The 19,796-nt window shown below is 42.3% G+C and overlaps 4 protein-coding genes across 8 annotated transcripts; all 4 read right to left on the bottom strand.

Moving 5' to 3' along the window:
- Window positions 1-39: 39 nt before the first annotated feature.
- On the bottom strand, window positions 40-2,568 carry ppp1r14aa (protein phosphatase 1, regulatory (inhibitor) subunit 14Aa). The gene is made up of 4 exons (XM_049743039.2): window positions 2,185-2,568; window positions 1,058-1,138; window positions 833-865; window positions 40-547 (listed from the first exon to the last, which is right to left on the bottom strand). The coding sequence occupies exons 1-4, from the start codon at window positions 2,512-2,514 to the stop codon at window positions 380-382; spliced, it is 612 nt and encodes a 203-aa protein (XP_049598996.1). The 5' UTR covers window positions 2,515-2,568; the 3' UTR covers window positions 40-379.
- A 458-nt stretch (window positions 2,569-3,026) lies between these two features.
- On the bottom strand, window positions 3,027-6,988 carry dlb (deltaB). The gene is made up of 7 exons (XM_049743030.2): window positions 6,736-6,988; window positions 6,413-6,652; window positions 6,280-6,337; window positions 5,941-6,198; window positions 4,991-5,352; window positions 4,591-4,807; window positions 3,027-4,433 (listed from the first exon to the last, which is right to left on the bottom strand). The coding sequence occupies exons 1-7, from the start codon at window positions 6,784-6,786 to the stop codon at window positions 3,727-3,729; spliced, it is 1,893 nt and encodes a 630-aa protein (XP_049598987.1). The 5' UTR covers window positions 6,787-6,988; the 3' UTR covers window positions 3,027-3,726.
- Window positions 6,989-11,895: 4,907 nt separating this feature from the next.
- Window positions 11,896-15,276, bottom strand: zgc:153990 (uncharacterized protein LOC768125 homolog). Of its 5 annotated transcripts, none has more exons than XM_049741661.1 (5): window positions 15,208-15,276; window positions 14,034-14,232; window positions 13,527-13,949; window positions 13,396-13,449; window positions 11,896-13,323 (listed from the first exon to the last, which is right to left on the bottom strand). In XM_049741661.1, the coding sequence occupies exons 2-5, from the start codon at window positions 14,158-14,160 to the stop codon at window positions 12,902-12,904; spliced, it is 1,026 nt and encodes a 341-aa protein (XP_049597618.1). In that variant the 5' UTR covers window positions 14,161-14,232; window positions 15,208-15,276; the 3' UTR covers window positions 11,896-12,901. The 5 variants fall into 5 exon arrangements, with proteins under 5 accessions (XP_049597618.1, XP_049597614.1, XP_049597619.1 ...); XM_049741657.1 differs by lacking the exon at window positions 15,208-15,276 and adding an exon at window positions 14,959-15,099; XM_049741662.1 differs by lacking the exon at window positions 15,208-15,276 and adding an exon at window positions 14,959-15,099 and having other exon boundaries at window positions 13,545-13,949.
- Window positions 15,277-15,405: 129 nt separating this feature from the next.
- capns1a (calpain, small subunit 1 a) lies at window positions 15,406-19,298 on the bottom strand. The gene is made up of 11 exons (XM_049741664.2): window positions 19,065-19,298; window positions 18,139-18,195; window positions 18,022-18,058; window positions 17,846-17,938; window positions 17,614-17,671; window positions 17,473-17,537; window positions 17,224-17,296; window positions 16,876-16,950; window positions 16,585-16,701; window positions 16,453-16,511; window positions 15,406-16,379 (listed from the first exon to the last, which is right to left on the bottom strand). Exons 2-11 carry the CDS (start codon window positions 18,183-18,185, stop codon window positions 16,353-16,355), a joined length of 651 nt encoding a protein of 216 aa, XP_049597621.1. The 5' UTR covers window positions 18,186-18,195; window positions 19,065-19,298; the 3' UTR covers window positions 15,406-16,352.
- Between the last annotated feature and the right edge of the window lie 498 nt (window positions 19,299-19,796).

The raw sequence follows: 19,796 nt of genomic DNA, 5'->3' as shown, positions 1-19,796 counted from the left end.
ATGTGATATACTGTAGTCAACAAACAAATACTGCAAGGATAGCTTGGTGGTTTCATTTTAATATACTTGAAAAAACACAATTTAATCATGACTATGATGATGGATGTGTAAAAACATACATGCATTCTATTTGACTACACTTTTAAATGAATAATAGTTTAGAAATAATGGTCATGAGTTTGAAGTGACGGAAGAGCCACTTGTTTCTTCTCTCGCACTGTGCCACAAGCACGTCATCGTCAGACAGACACAAAATGTTTTGTATATCTATTTGCAAGGATTTGACAAACAAATCATATGGATCATTAAATACATGAGTGTTATGGGTTTTTAATGACTGTGTGTTATGTGTGTATATAATTGAGGTTGGGGCAGCTTGTCAAAGGGTCTGGTTCTGGCCTTGGTGGAAATGGTGTGGTTTGTTGAAGTGATAAGGTTCATGGCGATGGTGGCTGTGAGCAATGACGGGATGCTCCACGCCTTCACTCTGCAGCTCTTCCTCCTTATGAACTCCCTGTAGCTTCTCCACCAGCTCTCTGACGAAGGTCTTGAGAAGAATACAGCACAATTGTGTCACATCAAATGCAAGGATTTTCCTACAGGTGGCGCTAGTGTACACGTTCCAGTCTTTTCTACTGTGTGTATTTGCTTTTTGCTGTTCATATTTTAAATGCAGTCATGTACTGCTCCTTCTAAATTGTGGGCCAGTGTATTGTCTGTTGTTTTTATTTTTTGATACGAAAATACTAACAGCCCTCAACGGCCAGCCTTGGCCACAACCTGATCAGGACAAAATAAAAAAATGATGTATGGAATAAAACCCAAATATTACCTCAGTATCTTTGTTACACTTTTGAAGGAGCTCCTGTAAAAAACGGAATACAAAACGTTACATGCAGTGGAACATATTTCAATTTGTTTGACTTTGTATCGTTCAACCTTTTGACTTGTCTTTTGTCTTTTCAGTGTGATCTAAATGCTTAATATTAAAATGTGGGACATATTCATTGTATATATGCCACACATGGATAACGGCATCAAATGTTAGTTTCTTTACCTGCAGTTTTTTAACGCGTTCCACATCATCAGGAAGGTCAATTAAGTCGTCAATATTCACCTCTTCAGGCATATCTTCTTCCTGATACCACGTCGTAAGATAAAGATGCAAAACATTTGAAAGGTTATCATGGAAAGGCCACATCCATATCAAAATCTTGTGCGGCGGTAGATACCACAAGTCAAACTCCTGACTAATGTTTGTTTTTAGAATTAGTGGTACTCAAGCAAGTCCAACTGAATTGATTCATCAATAATTGTAAGACCCAAAAGCTGTTGTTTTCCTTTTATTTCATTTTGGGTCAATCAAATCAGAAAAGTTCCTCACTTGCAAAGACTCATAGAGCTTGAAGATGTTTTATCTTGTTTAACCGTATGTGAAAAGTGAAGATTGCATGTCAGTCATTTGTGGCTTTGAATACTAACACTGTTGTTTGGGCATAATTGCACTACAGAAGCTTCGAACAAATGGCCATTGTAGCTATTGTATCTATCGGCTGTGTGTCTGCCTGAGAAAGACACATTCATTCATTCATCTTCACCACTGTACTCTGTGTCCCTCTTTCTTTCCACTTTAGTTTGGATGCATGCCTCAAGACCAATTAGAAGATTTTTATAAGTAAAATAAAAGAAGGCAAAGGGCAGCTACAGTATCAGTAGAGATGCACACTTGTTTATCTCCATCCTGTCTTCCCTCCCCTTCCTTATTCGCCTCACAGGCAGGCAGACAGGCCATGTAAGGAAATAACTCCTGAGACAGATTACAGATATAGGAGAATTGGACTACAGATAGACAGGGGAGGGAGGGAGACAGGGGAGGGAGACAGGGGAGGGAGGTGTCCTTCTAAGGAGAAACAGACCTGCCCAGTGGCCGGCCACCTCTGTTAACTCTTAGAACAGAAGATGGACCGCGAGATAGTCAGGACTGCCAAACCTTGAATGATCCCTGTCGCCTCATTGCAAAGACAATTCAAAACTGTTTTGTGGCTCAGGTGGAAGAAAACAATAATAAACCTAACCGGTTGTATTCATTATTTGGCAAAAAAAAAAAAAAAGAATTAGAGAAGCAAAAAGGAGATCAGCACAGGTAATTTACCTGCGGTTGTGCCTCCCTCTCGTGGGACCCACCTGACCAGAGTAGAGCACGTCAAGACGGTCATCGATCCACTTCTCCACATCGAGGCGTCTCTGCAGCTCTTTGCGGTTGTATTTGACTGTAACCCGGGCATGTCTTTTTGGGGCATGGCCGCTGTATTCCTCAAACGGATCTTCATCTATTAAATGAATGTCCCCGCTTTCTCCAGGTTGTGTACCGGTCCTGTCGGATGCCATGTCGTCTCTGTTGTGTACTGGTCTGACTGGTTTCGCGTCTTCTTCTGCTCTCTCTCTCTCTTTTTTTTTTTTACAAGCTGAAGTGGATCGAAGCGTTGGGAGGCGACGACAGCTCAGACAGGGCATAGTCCCGCCGGACTGTGTTTTGTTTTCAAAATTGTGCTTCCATCACATGTTTATATGGAACACCATTAACGCTCATGCTATTTGGTTAACACTGTCCCTTTACGTAAACTACGCAGTTGCACTACAAAAGTAACTTTCTTTTTTTTTTTTTTTTTTTTTACTGTTCAATTCCTGTTTAAATAAACAGAGAGGAGACTGCCATGGAATTAGTTTTCGCTCTTACGACATATCATGGAAAATAAAATGTTTTTCCTTTTAAATATATTTGATTGCGCACTTGAAGTCTCCAGGATTGTTGAAAAAAATAATCGAATCCCTCCAGGTACTGCAGAGCGACTTTTAAATTCTGTTTGGGGGATATTTTTTACCCCGTTCAATTTGATCAATTTTTTTCCATTATGTATCGGTGGCTCTATGAACGTTTATTTTTTTAAATGCATCATTAGGGCATGAATCATCTGTTTTTCTAAATTCAAGGAGTATCTACTTGTAAACTAGGTGTCTCAACTTCATTACATCAAACATGTTTTTATTTCACAACAAATCCACATGATGATCAACTTAAATAATAATGAAAACACAACACCACACACACACTTTGGCATGAACACAAACAATGGCACATGACAGGGCAATGTGATCAGTTAACAGTCAAGTGATGATCGCTTTCTCCCTCTATCCCTGCCATTAATAACTTTGGGACATTTTATCTTCCATCGCCCATGAAACTGATCAAAAATAAGAATGTTTGTCTTCATTCAGGATCATATAAATATATTTCTGTGACAATCAAAGTGAAGCCATAAACATTGTTTTTCCAAATAAATAAATAATAAAGTATAAAAATGATGGTGCGCACAATAAGGAAAAAATGAGCAAAGGAAGATTGAAAAGCAAAAGAAAAAACAAAACAAAAACAACAAAAGACAATCAGAAACCAAGTCATACATTGGAGGCAAATTTTCCAGCAGTTGGGTACTGTAACTTTGTGTATTTGGTTTGAGTTGTAGGTCCTACGAAAGATGGATCATAATAAGTTTTTTTCTTTGGGTCTTAAATGTCAAAGAGATATACTTTTTGTAAATTATCTTCATTCGAGTAGTCCGTCGTTTGGTCGGTTGTTGTACAGCGGCTTTCTTCAACTCGCCAATTTTGCTCCTGGTGTACACAAAGACAGAGGAGCGACAAGTGCTAATATTCATTTTCTTGCGTTCACCTTAGCCCAGCAAGTGAACCAAGGCCTGCCTCATCCCTCCATATAAATTCCGCCCTGGCCAGGCCGCTCTCCACAGGGTTGTGTCTGTACCCTGACCTTCCTTCCGAACAGGGCGCAAAGCTGAGGCGGGCTGTGCTGTTGCTGATCTTGAACAGACCATTTGGGCTGAGGAAAGAGTCTCTCTCGCTTCCTCCCAGGTTGTTCACCGTCTCCAGGTCATTGTAAACTGCTGTGTCGCTGAGCTGCTTCCTTCCTTGCAGCCTCCTGCGCCTCCTCAGCAAGATAATACCGGCCACCAGAGCCACCACAAGGATGGCAAGAATGCAGGAGATGGTCAGCGTGGCCGAAGAGGGCCGCGAGCTTTGACGCAGAGCCGGCTTGAAACTGGGCTGGAGCGTGAACTCGCAACTCGGACCCATAAATCCTTTCGGGCACTGGCATACGGGCCCTGTGAAGTGAGTGAAGCAAGTGCCGCCGTTCTGACAAGGACGTTCGCCGCATGCGTCTGAGCGCACGCTGCAGTTCTTGCCAGTGTAGCCCAAGGTGCAGGAGCAAATGTAGTCATTCACGCCATCTTGACAGGTCCCAGCATTCTGGCAAGGGTTTGAGGCGCAGTCGTCCATGTTGACTTGGCAGTTGGCACCGGTGAAGCCCGCCTGACAGCGGCATAGAACGCTCTGGCCCAGGTCTAGACACTCGCCACCTGAGAGGGGAAAAGCACGTGGTCAGCATCAGGCAGACCACAGACTCAAATGCTAAATAAATAAGCAAACTGTCGAAGTAGTCAATTCAAATTAAGCAAGGAAAGCATCATTGGAGCGCCAGTACTTTCATACGCCCACAAGGGGGCGCAAACTTACCGTTTAAACAGGGCCTGTTGCTGCAGCGATCCAGCTTCTTTTCACAGTTGGAGCCAGTGTAACTGGGTGGGCAGCGGCAGGTGTAACCCCCCGTCATGGTCTCCACACACGTCCCACCATTGAAGCAGGGACCATCCGCACACGTCATTGCAATGATTTCACAGTTTTTGCCGTAGAATCCTTGCGGGCAGGTGCACGAGTAGTCATTTTCCAGGTCCTGCCCAACAATAACCAAAGCATTCAAAAGTGGCCAAATAATTGCATTGTCCCTTTGTATTCAAATTCAAAAATGCAGAAGCTCCAACTTTGTTGTTTTTGTCTACTAACATAGACACTGATTTAAAATCAAGCATTTTGACTTCTCGTTCAAATAAATACACTCATTTTGTGGGAAACTTACATTGCAGCTGCCTCCATTTTTGCAGGGGTTGCTGTCACACTCATTCGTTTCCAGCTCACAATTCGTTCCCCCATAACCAGGCCTGCAGGTACAAGTGTAGCTGCCCTGACCAGTGTTGGTGCAGGTTGCACCGTGGGCGCACGGCTTGTGGTTGGTGCAGTAGTTAAGATCTTGGTCACAAAAGAGGCCCCCCCAACCCTCCTGACAGTTGCACTGCCAAGGCTGGCTGCAGGTGCCGTGGAGGCAGCCCGGGTAGCGCACGCAATCGCTGCAGGAGGGACCCTGCCAACCCATGCGACATTTACAGCCCCCTGGGGCCTCGCAGTAGCCGTGCCTCTCGTTGCAGTCCGCAGAGCAGATGGCTAGGGGGAGGAAAAAAGAAAGAGAGATGAGGGGGGGGGGGGTGATTACAATAGGCACGCCTTTGCATACATCTTCTGCACACATATAGGGGTCCGCCCCCTGTCTGACCCCAGCCCCCCTTTCAATGTTGGTTAAGTATTAAGCCGAGCAGCTGGCAGGCAAGGCACGCTGCCTGGGGATGCTTTCTTCTTTGTTTTTTTGTTTTTATCTCCTTACTACATACAAACAGATCACCTTGAAAATGTTTTGTGTCATCACAACCGCAATGGCTTTTTTGTGTACCAGAAAACATGAGGTCAATGGGTCAAAAATTTACAAAACACACCTTTACTGGATATCACCATTCTCTTTTACAATAAAAAGAAGAGTCTCAAGTTTCTCTTTGGCAGGTCTCAAATGTGATGTATTTGTTTGCCAGAAGGGACAAACTTTTGCCTCAGTTCTACTCATCGACTTTGAACAACTGAAAAGTTGAATTTCACCTTGGGTAGTATAACTCAAGTGCTTTTTTTTTTTTTCTCTCTCAGTGGTGCCAGTCATTTTTGTCACATGCTTCATGTGAGTTAGGGTTACACTTTATGACTTACGTTCAGAGCAGTAGTTTCCTTTCCATCCCTCCAAGCAGATGCGGTTGCCCTCCTCATCACAGGTGTAGTGACCCAGCGTGTCGTCCCGTGGCCTGCAATACTCGGCGCAGCCGTCTCCAAAGTAGAATTCGTCACAGAAGACGTGGTAGGAATATCGCAGCTCGCTCTGCTCTCCAAAGTGCACATCCTGGGACCAGTCCTCCCCGATGGCCAGTCTCCTCCTGGTGGCCAGGCGATTCACTAGATTGTTTTGGTTATCTGCAGACAAAATGAAGTTTGAATTGATTTCAAACATATTGCCATCACGGGAAGGTCACGTGGGAGAACAATGTCACCTACCTGTGTATTCAGTTGGGGATTCTGCGTTCCACGCTTCAATAATCAACGAAAATGTCCCCTAGAAAATACAGGATGAATAAATATCCATCCAATGGCCGCCATTGAAATCATTTCATCATGATGTTGAGCTTACCGGCCATTTGAAGTGGAAAGGCACCCTGATTGGAGCACTACTGGAGATGGACGTGTGATCGGCCCTGATGACATTGGTTTGCCCGGTCCCAAACGTGCACGGAGGCTCTGCGGAGATCACATCTTCCGGATGCTTGAGGCAAATTCGAAAAAATATGTGGCAATCCCTATGCCGTCTGCAAATTCGCTGCGCCGTGTGGAATGAGTTGATTTTCAACTCAAACACTCCGGAGCATAACACCTGAAATGACAAAGCAGCATCATATTTAAAAAAATATATTCTACAAGAGGTTTAGACCATTCAAGTTATGAAAATCCACTTACAACGTGCACCAAGGCCAAACCCAAAAGGTATCTCAGGTGTGCATGTGCCATTTCCTCTGACTTTTTTAGGGCTTTCCAAATTGATATGGATGCAGGCAGTAATTCCACACACAAAAAAAAACCTCCGAAAAAAGATAAAGTCCGTCAAAACATAAATGGCGCTAGACGATAGTCTCCCTTCTGCGTTTTCTCCTCGTTTGTGGCTAACCCTATTTTACACGTTGCACTCTACTTTGTTTTGGGTGCTGCTGCGTAATGATTGCTTTTATACCCGGCCAAAGAGGTGGGTGGAGTCGGAGGAGACCTCAGGGGAGGGAGCAAGTCTGCCTGCAGGGATTTAGATACATCTGGACCCAACTCACTTGTATGGATAAGAAGCTAATGTGTGTGCGTTTTAGAGGGATATGGATTTGGTGGGTTAAGAAATACCGTAGAAATACCTGCAGGACAACAGGATGCGAAAATACTTTTGTTTATCTGCATTTTTTTTCCAACTATTACACACCTAAAAATCGCCTCGAACATAACATCTGTTAAAGGCAAAGTTTATTCTATTTATTTATTTATTATATTTACTTTTATATATATATATATATATACATATATAGCAGAAAGTATAGCACATATGGTCCACTGTTTTTCTTTAGCACTGAATCTTATAATTGCTCTGACGCGTGTGGGGGAGACAAAAAGTGTGTTGGAGGCGGGCGTGGAGGGGAGGGGGGTCCCTGGATAGGACTAAAGGCTATTCAGACGCCCTTAAGCGTTCGTGTGTGTGTGTGCGCGCGTGCGTGCCTGTATCACATTGCCTTTGTCTGGCTCTTAAGTGAACAGCTGTATGATAATAAACGGCACATGGTCGGTCGTGTGCAGCGCCATCCCTGCTATTGTCTTCCCAGAGCGTGCCCCCCCCCCCAAAAAAAAAACACACACACGCGCGCGCAACACCCCTCCCCAACGCATACACACACTCTCATCAAATCCAATTTTTCAGGGTGGGCTGGCCGTCCGTTGCTGCACCTGTCGTTGGAGGTTAAAAACACCTCAAGTGTTGTTTACATACCATAAAGCTGCTTCATACTGGCTTAATTGCTAGAAACTCATGAGAGACTGTGTGTGTGTGGAGTGGAGGGGTGGGGGGGGGGGCGATTACTCAATAAATCTGCTGCTATTTGACTTATTTTTAATGAAATGACATGTCAGAAAAAAGGCCAAGCAAAGGCCTGCAGAGCGTCCAGGTTGTAGCCTGGCCCCATGCCTGAAGTCAGCTGGGGTACGCTCTCGTTTGATAAGCGAAATGTGAAGGCAGCCCTATTCATATTCTAATGAGGGGGGGTCGGGCGCGTGCCTAAGTATGCTGACCGACTTCCTTACAACATGAACAATAAATCAGAAGATGTCTTTGTGTTTATTCCCAATAGGATGTTTTTATCGTCTCACTTCCATAGGTTGCAGTATACCTACCGTCTGTGGATGTTTTTTTTTTTTTTTTGTGTGTGTGCTATCAGCATTGATGTGCTGCAGTAATGTAAAATAATCCAATGCCCCTACTAACATGGCCGCCACTAAGGAAAGTGCGCCTAGTTCCTACCTGTTGATTGTACCACAGTCTTATGATTGACTTCTTCTTTGGCAAAATTGTAACTATGGCAGGGAATGAACTAATTCTACATTTACAACATGTGTGAGAGAAAGTTTTATATGAGGTGCTTGGTGGATCAACAGTGCCTGATGCGTATCTTTTGGGGGTGTCTTTGTGTCAGCTGAGCAGATGGACAATGCAGCCGCTCTGTGCGCATATGTATTACTCGCGAGGAGTGTGACATGAGCGTGCCATGGGGCATGGGAACCGGAGAAGAGTCATGACACCCTCCCCGACGGACCTCCCATTAGAGAGGCCAGCATCTGCCTCGTGGAGCAGCTTGAAAACCTTCTCCCTAAGGTCCCGGGAAGGAAAAGGGGGAGGGAGTTGCAGCAAACCTGAGCCGCGCGGGCAGGCTCTCCAGGGAAAAGTCAGCCTGCTGTGGCCGCCCGCATCCACCGTCCTCGCTTTGTGTCTGATGCGTCGACAATAGTTGCTCGGCGGTGTGCTCATGGCTTGCATCTTTAGATAAACGTCTCAAAACTGTCATACAAAGCAGGAAAGAATGAAGGAAGGATTTTATGGAACAAACACACATGCAATACAGTAGAAACACACTAACTATTGCCTAACCAAATCTTTTTTTCCTCGATATTTCCAATTTTTGGGACTCCGCCGATATCACATTGCAGTAAACACACAGCAAAGAGGCATTAGGTGATTGATGAAATTGCCCACATCAGCGAGCGACTGACAACGTGCCAGTCAAAGTGACACAAGCCAGCTGGGACATAAATGTGTGACTTTGAAAAAAGAAACAAAAGTGTGTGACTGATTTTTTTTTTTTTTTTTGTTCAGTTGGAGGCCAACATCTCTTTTCTGACTGCAGAGAAAAACAATCTTGAGGTGGAGCTAAACACCCTCATCACTGAGACAGACACCCTCACAAACAAGAAAGCTGTCCTCCAAACTCAGATAGGCCAGCTCACGAAGGAGATAAGGGCACTGACCTCAGAAGGTTACTGACCTCAAACTAAGTACCACCCAGAAGAAAAACAAGTTCAAATCTGATTGCTGTTTGTTATGGTATTTTGTTTCAAGTTCTATGAGCGTGCTATGTGCATGTTTGACTTCAATTCTCCTTTTGGTTCAGGGTAACGGTGTCGTGGAGAAAAGATTCGCCGGGAGCCAGACACTGTTTTAAGAGATTCCCGGTCGGAAACAAGTGGAGTGGTCTTCTCACTCAATTTTGGTTTATTGTTTGGATGGTTTGATTCGGCGGGACTTTATAGTTTGTGGCATTTCAATGGTATTACCTACTAATTGACTTTCATCATTTTTCTTTGTAAGCATGATGTCATGGGTAAGAAAGCTTTGATTAAATGTTTTTTTAAATGAACAGTTGCTAAAGGAAAAAATAGATCATGGCAACCCTAGAAAAGCTAAGCCGACCGGCCGGCCGGCTGTATATCATCAGAGTTACTGCCCCTTCCTAATCCAACCGTGGCTCGTGGAAGTGAACTGTTTGACTATAAGCAGCAGATGTACCATTTGAGACAAGGCCACCTCCCCCCTCGCACGCACGCACGCACGCACGTCTCAGTCCCACCTTTGCTGGTCCCCAAGCCAGACTCAGCTTCTGCAGCAGATGGGGGATGAAAGGAGGAGCTGGGAGGATGGAAGGCATGCAAACAACAGGCATAATAGCTGAAGACAAGGAAAGGTCACACTGGTCAACTGTGGCAATGGAAAGGAAGGGGGGGGGGACTTGCAGAAGGATAGATCGATATATACATTTTGGCCATTTATACTGGGCCCCTCTAAATCCATCACTCTTTTTGCCAGATGTCAACAAGTTCTTTCAACTTTAGGGAACTGTAAGCAAAATAATTTGCTGTGGCACTCTTTTTTGGGGGGTAAGATGTATTTTTTCATTTTTATTTTCAAGGGATGCTACATTAAAGCAGCTTGATAGGAACAATCAAGTAAAAAAGAATTACAATATGTAAAATATCAGTATTTGGACTGTTTAAAAGATATGTTTAAAATAAAATAAAAATTACAAGTTGATGTTGATGTGTGTTTTTTTAAAGGGTTATTTTGTAGAGAGGAAACAACTTACAATTCAGTCCAATGCACTTTTACAGACACTCAGAGAGAATAATAGCTTTTCAGTGAGGCTTAAGTCCAGTGTTCTCGGATACCCTAACGAGCTAATGCAAAAGAAGATGGAAAAAGAATACAGCTGCCTGTTCAGGACCCCACCCAGCGAGACACGAGCTGGCTACCCAATGCCTTCCAGCTATGCAGGAAGCTTCACTACAATGTTGAACTTCTATTCAAGTGCAGCACACAGTTCGAGCAACTGTTTAACCAGAGGAGGCAACTTTCAAATGGAACTACCACTTTATTTTTGCCACAACTGAAAGCATGAAATATATTGCAGACTGTGCATTTCAAAGCATTGAGGCTTCTACTTAAACTTTCATGGGAACACAAGTTCCTACTGTCTTAATGTAAAAACAAACATTTCAAAAATGCATCCACCTGCTCCAATCAGCACATGCAAAATTATACTTCAACCTTCACCATGAATCATTGAAAAACAAAGTTTACATTCAGTAGCATAATTGCTTTAAAATGATTGTGCTGACCTACTAAAGATAATAACAATCCTCCTGGGCAGACTACAGCTGGTCCTTTTGTTTTCCTTTGGACTCCTGACACGTGGTGCAACCGGAAAGTGTCTTGAAGGCTTGATCGCCCTATTTTAACAAGAGCTGGCATTCATGAGCATATCAAATTGTTGAAACAATGATGTGGTATGCTGAGAACTAACTACATGTTCATTTGAGTGACTGTGCTCTCTTCATCCGTTGGCAGCTTTTACTAACTACCACAGCGCCCTCTAGTGGACATAGCTAGTGCGATGTATTACTGGACGCAGGCAAGTTTATTTTACTAATGCATTTAACACATCATTGTTCCCCAAGAATAAACCAACACCTTCGATGCAATTCATCTGATACAAATCCTCAAAAAGAAGTGAAAACATAGAGTGCACAGCTCTAAAATCTGCAGAAAGACTGATGCCAATGCTAGGAAAACGAGGGCATCATAGACACGCAATAATATGAAAGTGAAATACACTATTATTTTGTGTCATCTCAAGCCTACCTCATGACCGTCGTTTCCAGAGGTCGAAGGAAGTGGACGCTCAATGAATCGAACGGCAAATCCACCAGTTCGCCATCGTTGCGATAATTGGACTACAAAAGTCTTTCCGGGCAATAAAGATGGCGGATTGGCGAAACCGTTTGGCTGCACCCATTACTACCTTGATTGATAGAGACTGGGACATAAACGATAAAAACTCATAGCAAATATTAGATCAAACTGAACGCAGTAAAAATATCCCTCAAACAGATTATAAAAGTATCTCTATATAGATGGATAGATAACACTTTTCTACAATCTTGAAGACTCCAAGTGCACGATCAAATGAATATAAAAGCAAAAAAAGATTTTCCATAGCATGTGTGGTGCCAACATTTTAAGTGATGGGGGGGAGCCCAAAATATTTACAGATAGTTTATTGAACATCTGAATGGAAAAATTTCTTTCACGGAAGTTCTAATATATAATGCAGTAAAGAATGTAAAAATAAAAAGTAAAGTATAGCTTTAAGATATATGGACCATATAATGGTCAGGTGCTAAAAACTACTCAAGGTTACAGTACTCGTGATACTCTCTACACACACGCAAGGGAACACTTATGGACACAACGCACTGAATTTGACACGTTTCAAATTCAATGTCCCACTCTCGAATTTCAGCAATAAAACCAAAGCAATGCTTTCAAAAGCGGTACATTCTTTTCAATGCAATGACAGAAGTATCACTTTCAGTAGCAAGAAAACAAACCCACAAAAACAGTCCAATTCGACCGCTCAGACAGGCTTTCTAACAATACAGTGTGTGCAGAATTAGGAGGCAAACTGTATTTTGGAGGATTTTGTTTTAAAACAACTACAGTCAATAATTATTTTTTTAGAAATGTTAAACTTGAATATTTAAGAGAGTAAAAGTGAGGATCTGGCTTTCTTTTTCTATGTGTGCACCATTATTAGGCAACTATTAGTGTGTAGAATTAGGATGCAACTCAAGTAAAAATGGAAATGTTCCCATCTCACTTGTTTATTTTCATTTGCTAAAGTGAGAATAATAAATAAGTCAAAATTGACTAACATGAAAAAAAAAGATGTGATCAATCTTCTTTTTAAAAACAGTTGTGTCTTTTATGCCCCATTTAAAACAAGTTGCCTAATAATGATGAACACTGCGGGGTGCCCCAGCATCCCTCATACATAATACAAATGCATTCAAGCTTATACAGCACGGCGTTGGAAACTATGATGGTAGTCAAAATACGCACTTGCCTAATATTTCTGCACGGTGTACCGTCTCTAGCCACAATGGAATATCAGTCAAGTACTGTCATAAATACAGTAACCAGTGTAAAATCCAAAGGAAATTGAAGCGTTACGTGGCCAAGTCTTGGGTCAAATCCGGCAACTTAATGCTATAACGCTGGCCGTCCGTTGAGCTTATCGTGCATGAGCGTGATGGTGCTGCCCGTAAAGTCTCGAAGCACCTGGACAGTTTCTCGTTGGAGCTGCAGGGACTCGCGCACAAATTCCTGCTGCGTTTCCGCAAGCTGCTGCACCGACTCGGACAGAAGCTCCAGCGAGCGGGAAACCGTTTCCAGCAGGACGTTGGTGGCATGCTGCTCCTGGAGGCTGGCCGAAGCATTTTGTAGCATGCTTTCCCTCACGTTTGCGCTGGGCAGACCGCTGAACGGAATTGAGGCTGTCAAGGTTGAAACGCGAGAGGAAGTATGAGCTTGTTCTTGTTTATGGAGGCCATTCTTTCCTTGGTGATCCCCTCTTAGTTTATTTGGTAAATTTGAAGGAAGCGTGTCGTTTTTGGAGTCATCATCCCAGTCTGGGGGGGAGGCACAAGCAGACATAGGTGAAGGTGTGTCTTTTAAAAGGGATCCCATTGACGACAACTCACCTTCTGATACCGGTATTTCAAACTGCACGTCAAAGGCAGTATGCGATGAGTCCCCTGAAAAATGAAATGAAGCAAAAATATGACAAGAAGATGAACAGTCATCAAAGCAGTAGTTGGATCCTCTTTGCTACCTGACTGTGCAAATCCACCTGAAGATTGGGACATTGCCGGAGGGCGAGGTGATTCGTCAGCACCGTTCGGCGAACTCTGCATGCCAACCATGTCGTCCTCGTCCATTTCTTCAACGTCGTCGTCATCGCAAAGAGGGCCTAAGTCACTGTTGATCTGATCTTCCTGATCCATCTCCAGAATCTGGAGCACGACTTTCTCGGTTTGGTTAAGATCTTTAGAGAGACGCGAGTTGATGCCCCGGTTTGGCACCTTGCCTGACCGCATGGCAGCAACTTTCCGCTTGGTGTCGCACTTCAGGTCGGACCATTTCTTAATGACCTCAATGACCTCTCGCTGACACTCGCCGATCTCATTGACACGAGCTGCAATTTCAGCCCATGTGCGCTTCTTCACGTCTGTTGGCACGCCACGGTTGAATTTTCCTGAAAAATGTTGGTATTGTTGTCACGAGAACATTGGTCCAGCTATTAAACGGACCAGCTTAGCATGAGCATTTTGAGACATACCCACAATCACAGAGCGATGTTTCCTCACTTCATCTAAAAGTATGTGGACCTCACTGAATGTGAAACGTGCTTTCCTTTTCTTGAAGCGTATGACACTGTCTTGGTTGAAGAGTAACGTTGAAGACATCCTCCACAAAACAGCGTCAGTGGTTCTTCAGCTGCTTTGTAATTGACTCTCAGCTCCAACTTCCAGATGAGTCTGCCAAAGGGTTGAGAATGACATTGGATTTTTTACATTGTGACTCAAAATACAAGAAGTGAACCACAAGGGTAACATTTCGTGCTATTTTAGCACAAGGTGAGAATAAACCTACACGCGCTCCAGATGAGCAGCATTGACTACTTTGGTCTATTTTACCCGCATTTAACATCATGTTTAAATTACATAAAGTATGAAGTGCATCGTAACCTTGCTCTCGGAGATCCAAAGAACAACTTGCGACAGCCTGGCATAAATAAAGGAATACAGTACTCATTCGCGTGACCTCACGCATGAATAAACTTTAGACACGGATATGCATAGATCAGACAAAAACTGGCGTATATACCTAAGAGTTGGTAACGTTTGCATTATTTTTGCATTATTTCAGCTCGGCTAGTTCTCCAAAGCATTGATTGCTAAAGCTAACGTTGACTCAGGTTCGCAGCTAATAATGCACTGTTTTTATTCTCACCTCGTGCAGTAGATGAACTGCTAGTGTACGTCTTGATTGCATATACGGCATTAACATAGAATACCTGCACTTAATTCGATAGAAGTTGTTTTATGGCAGCACTGATGCTATTCAAGCTCAGCTATGCTTTCTTTGCAGCCAAGGCTAATGCTAGTCCTAAGCTAACAAAATAAAAAGCGCAGTAGTCGCACATGCTGGCTATTGGAGGGCAGGTCAACTTCCAAACCGCAACTGGAAAAAGATCAACTCACCCGAGTCCAAAAATTTACATTTGCTCTTGAAGCATTTAGAGCCCTTATCAACAAGCTAGCTAAAATAAAGCTAGCGGGAAGACTCCCATTCAAACTATGTCCGGTGACCAGTTCAGGGCAGGTAGCCTTACTGAAAAGCGCAATCATGCTTCAATGCCCCACAAATCAGAAGACAAATAAAAAAAAACTTTTCATTTGTATTACACAACCCATATTCCCATAGATGTGTCCAAAATAGTAGACATTTACATTTTTTGTTTGCTTGCCTTTTGATGACATTTTTCTGATTGTAAAAGAGCTCTTATTTTGAAGGAGAATCACTTCCGAGAGAGCGAGAACTGTATAAATTAGATTTTTTATTAAATGTAATATTGTTTATGATGAAAAGGCATGTCTCAATTAAGTGTCGGTAATTTAAGAAGTTGATCAATTCAATTCAAATCAAGACACATTGATCACACCTTTATTTCCAATACAGCACACGTGTCTATTTCAACGAGAAGTGGTTATAACTACAATGAGAAAAACTTTGAAAAGGCACCTCAATTATTGGCTGCATGCATTAGTAGCATACACATCTGTATTGTGTATTCATTCACACATTATGCTGGTTCAGGCATATTCCCAGATTGTGAAGTTGGTAAATGTAAAAAGACAGGTGGCACTAATATGGAACATAAAATGACATCAAATGACAAAAACAGCTATCAGCCTGTAAACCAAAATAATGTCTCTATGTTAAAACATGCCATCAGGAGAGGACAAGAGAAGGTAACATTTCAGATTTCCACTTTTTTTTATATATGTATATAAAATTAATTGATTACAAGACTTAGCCAACATTTGCAGGCTAGACTTAAAACAACGTAGTTGATGTAATGCAAAATAAAATTTGAATTAAAAGGCAAACAACTAAACATCTTTATGGCTGTTTTGGAGGAGAGAGGTTTGCCCTTTAAAATTGATCCTGACAATTTCAATGTTTTTGTCAACTGAAATGTTTTTCATTCAGCCAAACTATTTCACATTTTATGTGGTCTATAATTTGGATTTAACGCTTCACATTTCATTCGGACTCGAGTACAGTCAAAAAGCAAATGTCAAGTAGCAAACCTAACGACTTAAGCTCAACATGCAATTTATCATGCTGGCTAACAGCTTTCTCTTCAGCGGTGTGACCATTGTCAGTGAAGGTTTGTGCTTCTTTGATTGACACAGCATTCATATCTGCTTTACAAGTAATATGGCACATTCAACAATACGGTAACAGTCAGATGACTGCTTTAAAATTAACATTTGCAGACAGTGAGTGGGCTGAATAAAATGGGAAGTTGCTGGAAGATGCTGATATATATAGCTACAGACCATGTAAACAAAGTAGGACTCTCCTCGGCTCAAGAATACATGGTCAACTGAAGCCACTGGAAAAGACACACGCGTAGAGAAAATGTGAGATTTCATCCAATGACTGAGTTCTCAGTGAGATGGGATTACCTCCTGAACGTTGACTTTGATTGTCCCGTTGTTGTCCTTATCCAGCGTTTTAAAGGCGCCTAAACAAAAAGGTACATTTTAGCGCGAGCGCCGAAACATCGCAATGTAAAAGCCGATTTCTTTGAAACTTACGGCACATGGCGTCCAGCCTTACAAGACAGCCAATGTAGTTGTCAAAATCCAAGTTGCCGCTCTCGTCGCTATACCTGCGAATGATCATCTGGAAGAGCTGATCACTCAGAGGAAAGCCTGCACAAGACCATTTCAACAGTCCATATTAAGTCCATCAAATTCTACTTTCATTTTCTATTTTATTCACGTCCCAAAATGCAATTAATTAAATTCAAATAATAAAATAATAATAATGTGAAAAAAATCAACACAACTTTAATGCATAATGGCTCCCCACAGGCAAAAACTCACCAGCAGCTTTGAAAGCATTGGGCAATTCATCCGCCCCAATAACCCCAGAGCCATCTGTATCGTAGGACTTGTACACTCCCTAAACAACAAGAGCATACGTACATGCATTCAAACATGCATTCAAAATGCAATCTTGTAAATCAACTTGCCAAATTTAAAACTGAAACGGCATAAAGATGTGTTACTTGATTGCAGTGTAATTCCAAAAATACTTTGACTGTGTTGCCATTGTTCCACAATCCTTTTTTTTTTTTCTGTGACTCACTGGTAAGGATTAACAGTGACCACAGGAATGCAACGGCAAAGAAAGGAAACACCCATGTAGAATAAATGCGCTGTTCGCGATACTTGCCTGCCATTTCTTGATGTTGTTCCACAAGTATTTGAATTCATGGAAGCCGAGTTTTCCAGTGCTGTCACTCTGGAACATCATTAAGGTCATCAACTATGTCATATTTGCCCAAGGTGTATTTCAGTCCAATTTACTCAGCATACACACCCAGTTCACATGGCACTTAGTGTGACTTATCTTTCAAAAGCTTTTGCGCCACCTGTGAAACATCAGATAAAGCCCTAAAAAAAAGAAAGGAAGGATACGTCCATGACTGCCACCATGCTTCTGCAAGACTCAATACTGAAACCATCCGTCTTCAGATCTCCATCTGAAACACACACACAAGGGTTTTTTTCTTTCTGCAATATAATATCGCGTGCTAGATTAAGATTAGATGAATTTACGTTTTCCAATAATTTTGTTGAGGATGTTCATGAGTTCAGCGGGACTCACTTCCATGTCCTGTGAGAATTCAAAAAGGAGAACTTAAAGTGCAGCCATGCAATCAAATGTAATGTAAAAAAAAAAAATGAAGTTAGAACAATCAAGGTCAGAAGATGGGGGGGGGGGGAACCAAGTATGCAGTAGACAACGAGACAGTTTCAACAATGAAACAAAGTTGGGCAATCCACTCACATCTCCGGCCAGTTGCTGGAAGACTCTGCGGAACTGTTTCTCCTCATCGCTCTCATGCTGCTCGGCGTACGCGACAGGTCTGCGAGGTGGAGGCTTTGAGAACATTGCAAACATTAGCATTAGTCTCGAGTTAATCGTGCACACATTGAGCTAAATAGGAAACGCCTGTCACTCACAGGATCCGAGGGCATGAACACGGCCGGGTCGATGTTGCTGCAAAAAGCACAATTCAAATGATAAGTTCAAAAAAGACACACTGTGCTTTGCTATTAGATGATTGTGTAGTATCTTACCCGATGACATTAATTAGGCCACCAATGAATTTACTGGCAAATGACATCTTTAGTCAGCTGTGAATTTCAAAAATGGACAGATTATTCAAAAATCCAGCACTAGCACTATTTCCAGAGACAATCACTGATGAAGGTGCAGACTCTTGTTCCTTGCCTTTAATCGTTCTCCTTCCAAAGCAAGTCATTCATTCACAATTCTACGCTACTGACAGGAATGACGTCATTTCCAGAATGACTATCAGGAAAGACAGCTCATGTTTAGAAAAAACTAAACTTCCAATATGTCGTTTGAATAAACTACAAACTGTCTTAAGCCAAACTCAGTATTGCCAATATTACGGGGAAAATTATCTAGAAAAAATAACAATAAATCGGACTGCCGCTTGCTTGTAAAACACAATATGGAACTTGGCGTGGCCGGTTAAGTTTTGAGTGACACGCCCACAAGCACCAAATGCTTCCTGGGTGGCAAAACGCTGCCGCACCCCAAGCGCTGAAAGACGATCCACAAAGTTTATTTGTTTTGTTTGCAAAATCCAATAAGCCTTCAAGCCTTTACAACAGCAAACTGTCATCTGTACAAGTTATTCCTTGACGCGTAATAACTATAGTGTAACGTGATGTTTGTCACTTTTTGTTGGCTGAAATAAATTGCGAAAAAAACACGTCAAGTTCATATTTGCAATATTTTTAAACATACATTATCAGCAATTTTAATTGAAACCCCAAGACTACAAGAGCGACATTAATCCGAAACCAGCTAATACAGTAGGCTAATGGCTAACACGAAGCTAACCATCTTACTGGCAAGGGCACAACCAACCTTGCCCGTCTAACCGGACCAACCTTTCCTTTCCTTTTCTTTTCGCTAATAGTTCTCCAGCCCTGCACGGGTTGACAATTACATAACATGCGCAAAGACTTACCGCAGTGCGCAAGTAGTTAGCTAGAAAGTAGGCCGCTGTTGGGCAAGTTTCGAAGCAGCTGGCCTGGCACTAAAGATCCCCCGGTTCGTCCGTCCGTCCGTCCGGCCTGCCGTCACCACAAACACAAGCTGATTGGAGCAAGTAGGACGAGAATATGGACTACAAGAGTGCAAACAGAATGCGTCCTTCTGCCAGAACCGCACCTCTAATCTCTTATTTGCATGCTCACGCTTACATGACTGCCATCTACTGGAATGAGACCATAGCGTAAACACGACCAATGGAAAGTTGGGAAGGTGAAACTGAATGTCGAGTTTGTTTCTTTTTCAAAGACTGATGAAAAATTAAAATTGTATGAATCATATTTACATCACTGACAAATACAAGCTGTGTGAAAACCCCTGGCTATTTTTATTTTACTATATTGTATTTTATTCCTGTTTGAATTTTGTATTTCATTTTGTTAAAAGCCATAATTGTTATGTATGTTTGACACAAATATATAAAAAATATTTGGGGGGAAACAAACGTGTAAGAGTGAATATTTTTGCTCCAGTTAAATTAGCAGCAACACTGGTAATCAATGCAGTTCATACGATATTGCAATATGAATAAAAATATTAGAATCTATGAATTACAACCTAGTAGCTGTTTGATAGTATGTGACGTGCAGTGCAGAGAGGGATATGTATCCTTCAGATCCCACTCCAGCTAAAATTACTCCATCCATGA

Source organism: Syngnathus scovelli, chromosome 15, assembly GCF_024217435.2.
Source record: "Syngnathus scovelli strain Florida chromosome 15, RoL_Ssco_1.2, whole genome shotgun sequence".
Taxonomy (NCBI): domain Eukaryota; kingdom Metazoa; phylum Chordata; class Actinopteri; order Syngnathiformes; family Syngnathidae; genus Syngnathus; species Syngnathus scovelli.
Note: the sequence above shows the minus strand (reverse complement) of the source record. Positions and strands in the feature narration are given on the sequence as shown.

Bases quoted from the DNA above. Each gene is read 5' to 3' on its own strand.
- ppp1r14aa (XM_049743039.2), bottom strand. From the start codon at position 2,514: ATGCCCTGTCTGAGCTGTCGTCGCCTCCCAACGCTTCGATCCACTTCA. The intron at 1,139-2,184 runs GTGGGTCCCACG...ACGTGGTATCAG, and splicing joins ACGTGCTCTACTCTGGTCAG to GAAGAAGATATGCCTGAAGA. The intron at 866-1,057 runs GTAAAGAAACTA...CGTTTTTTACAG, and splicing joins AACGCGTTAAAAAACTGCAG to GAGCTCCTTCAAAAGTGTAA.
- dlb (XM_049743030.2), bottom strand. From the start codon at position 6,786: ATGGCACATGCACACCTGAGATACCTTTTGGGTTTGGCCTTGGTGCAC. The intron at 5,353-5,940 runs GTAAGTCATAAA...TCCTCCCCCTAG, and splicing joins AGGAAACTACTGCTCTGAAC to CCATCTGCTCTGCGGACTGC. The intron at 4,434-4,590 runs GTAAGTTTGCGC...TTCCCCTCTCAG, and splicing joins CAACAGGCCCTGTTTAAACG to GTGGCGAGTGTCTAGACCTG.
- zgc:153990 (XM_049741661.1), bottom strand. From the start codon at position 14,160: ATGTCTTCAACGTTACTCTTCAACCAAGACAGTGTCATACGCTTCAAG. The intron at 13,450-13,526 runs GTAGCAAAGAGG...TTCATTTTTCAG, and splicing joins AGGTGGATTTGCACAGTCAG to GGGACTCATCGCATACTGCC. The intron at 13,324-13,395 runs GTGAGTTGTCGT...CCTCCCCCCCAG, and splicing joins TGAAATACCGGTATCAGAAG to ACTGGGATGATGACTCCAAA.
- capns1a (XM_049741664.2), bottom strand. From the start codon at position 18,185: ATGTCATTTGCCAGTAAATTCATTGGTGGCCTAATTAATGTCATCGG. The intron at 17,672-17,845 runs GTGAGTGGATTG...GAATTCTCACAG, and splicing joins TCCAGCAACTGGCCGGAGAT to GACATGGAAGTGAGTCCCGC. The intron at 16,702-16,875 runs GTGAGTTTTTGC...GGTCTTGTGCAG, and splicing joins CAATGCTTTCAAAGCTGCTG to GCTTTCCTCTGAGTGATCAG.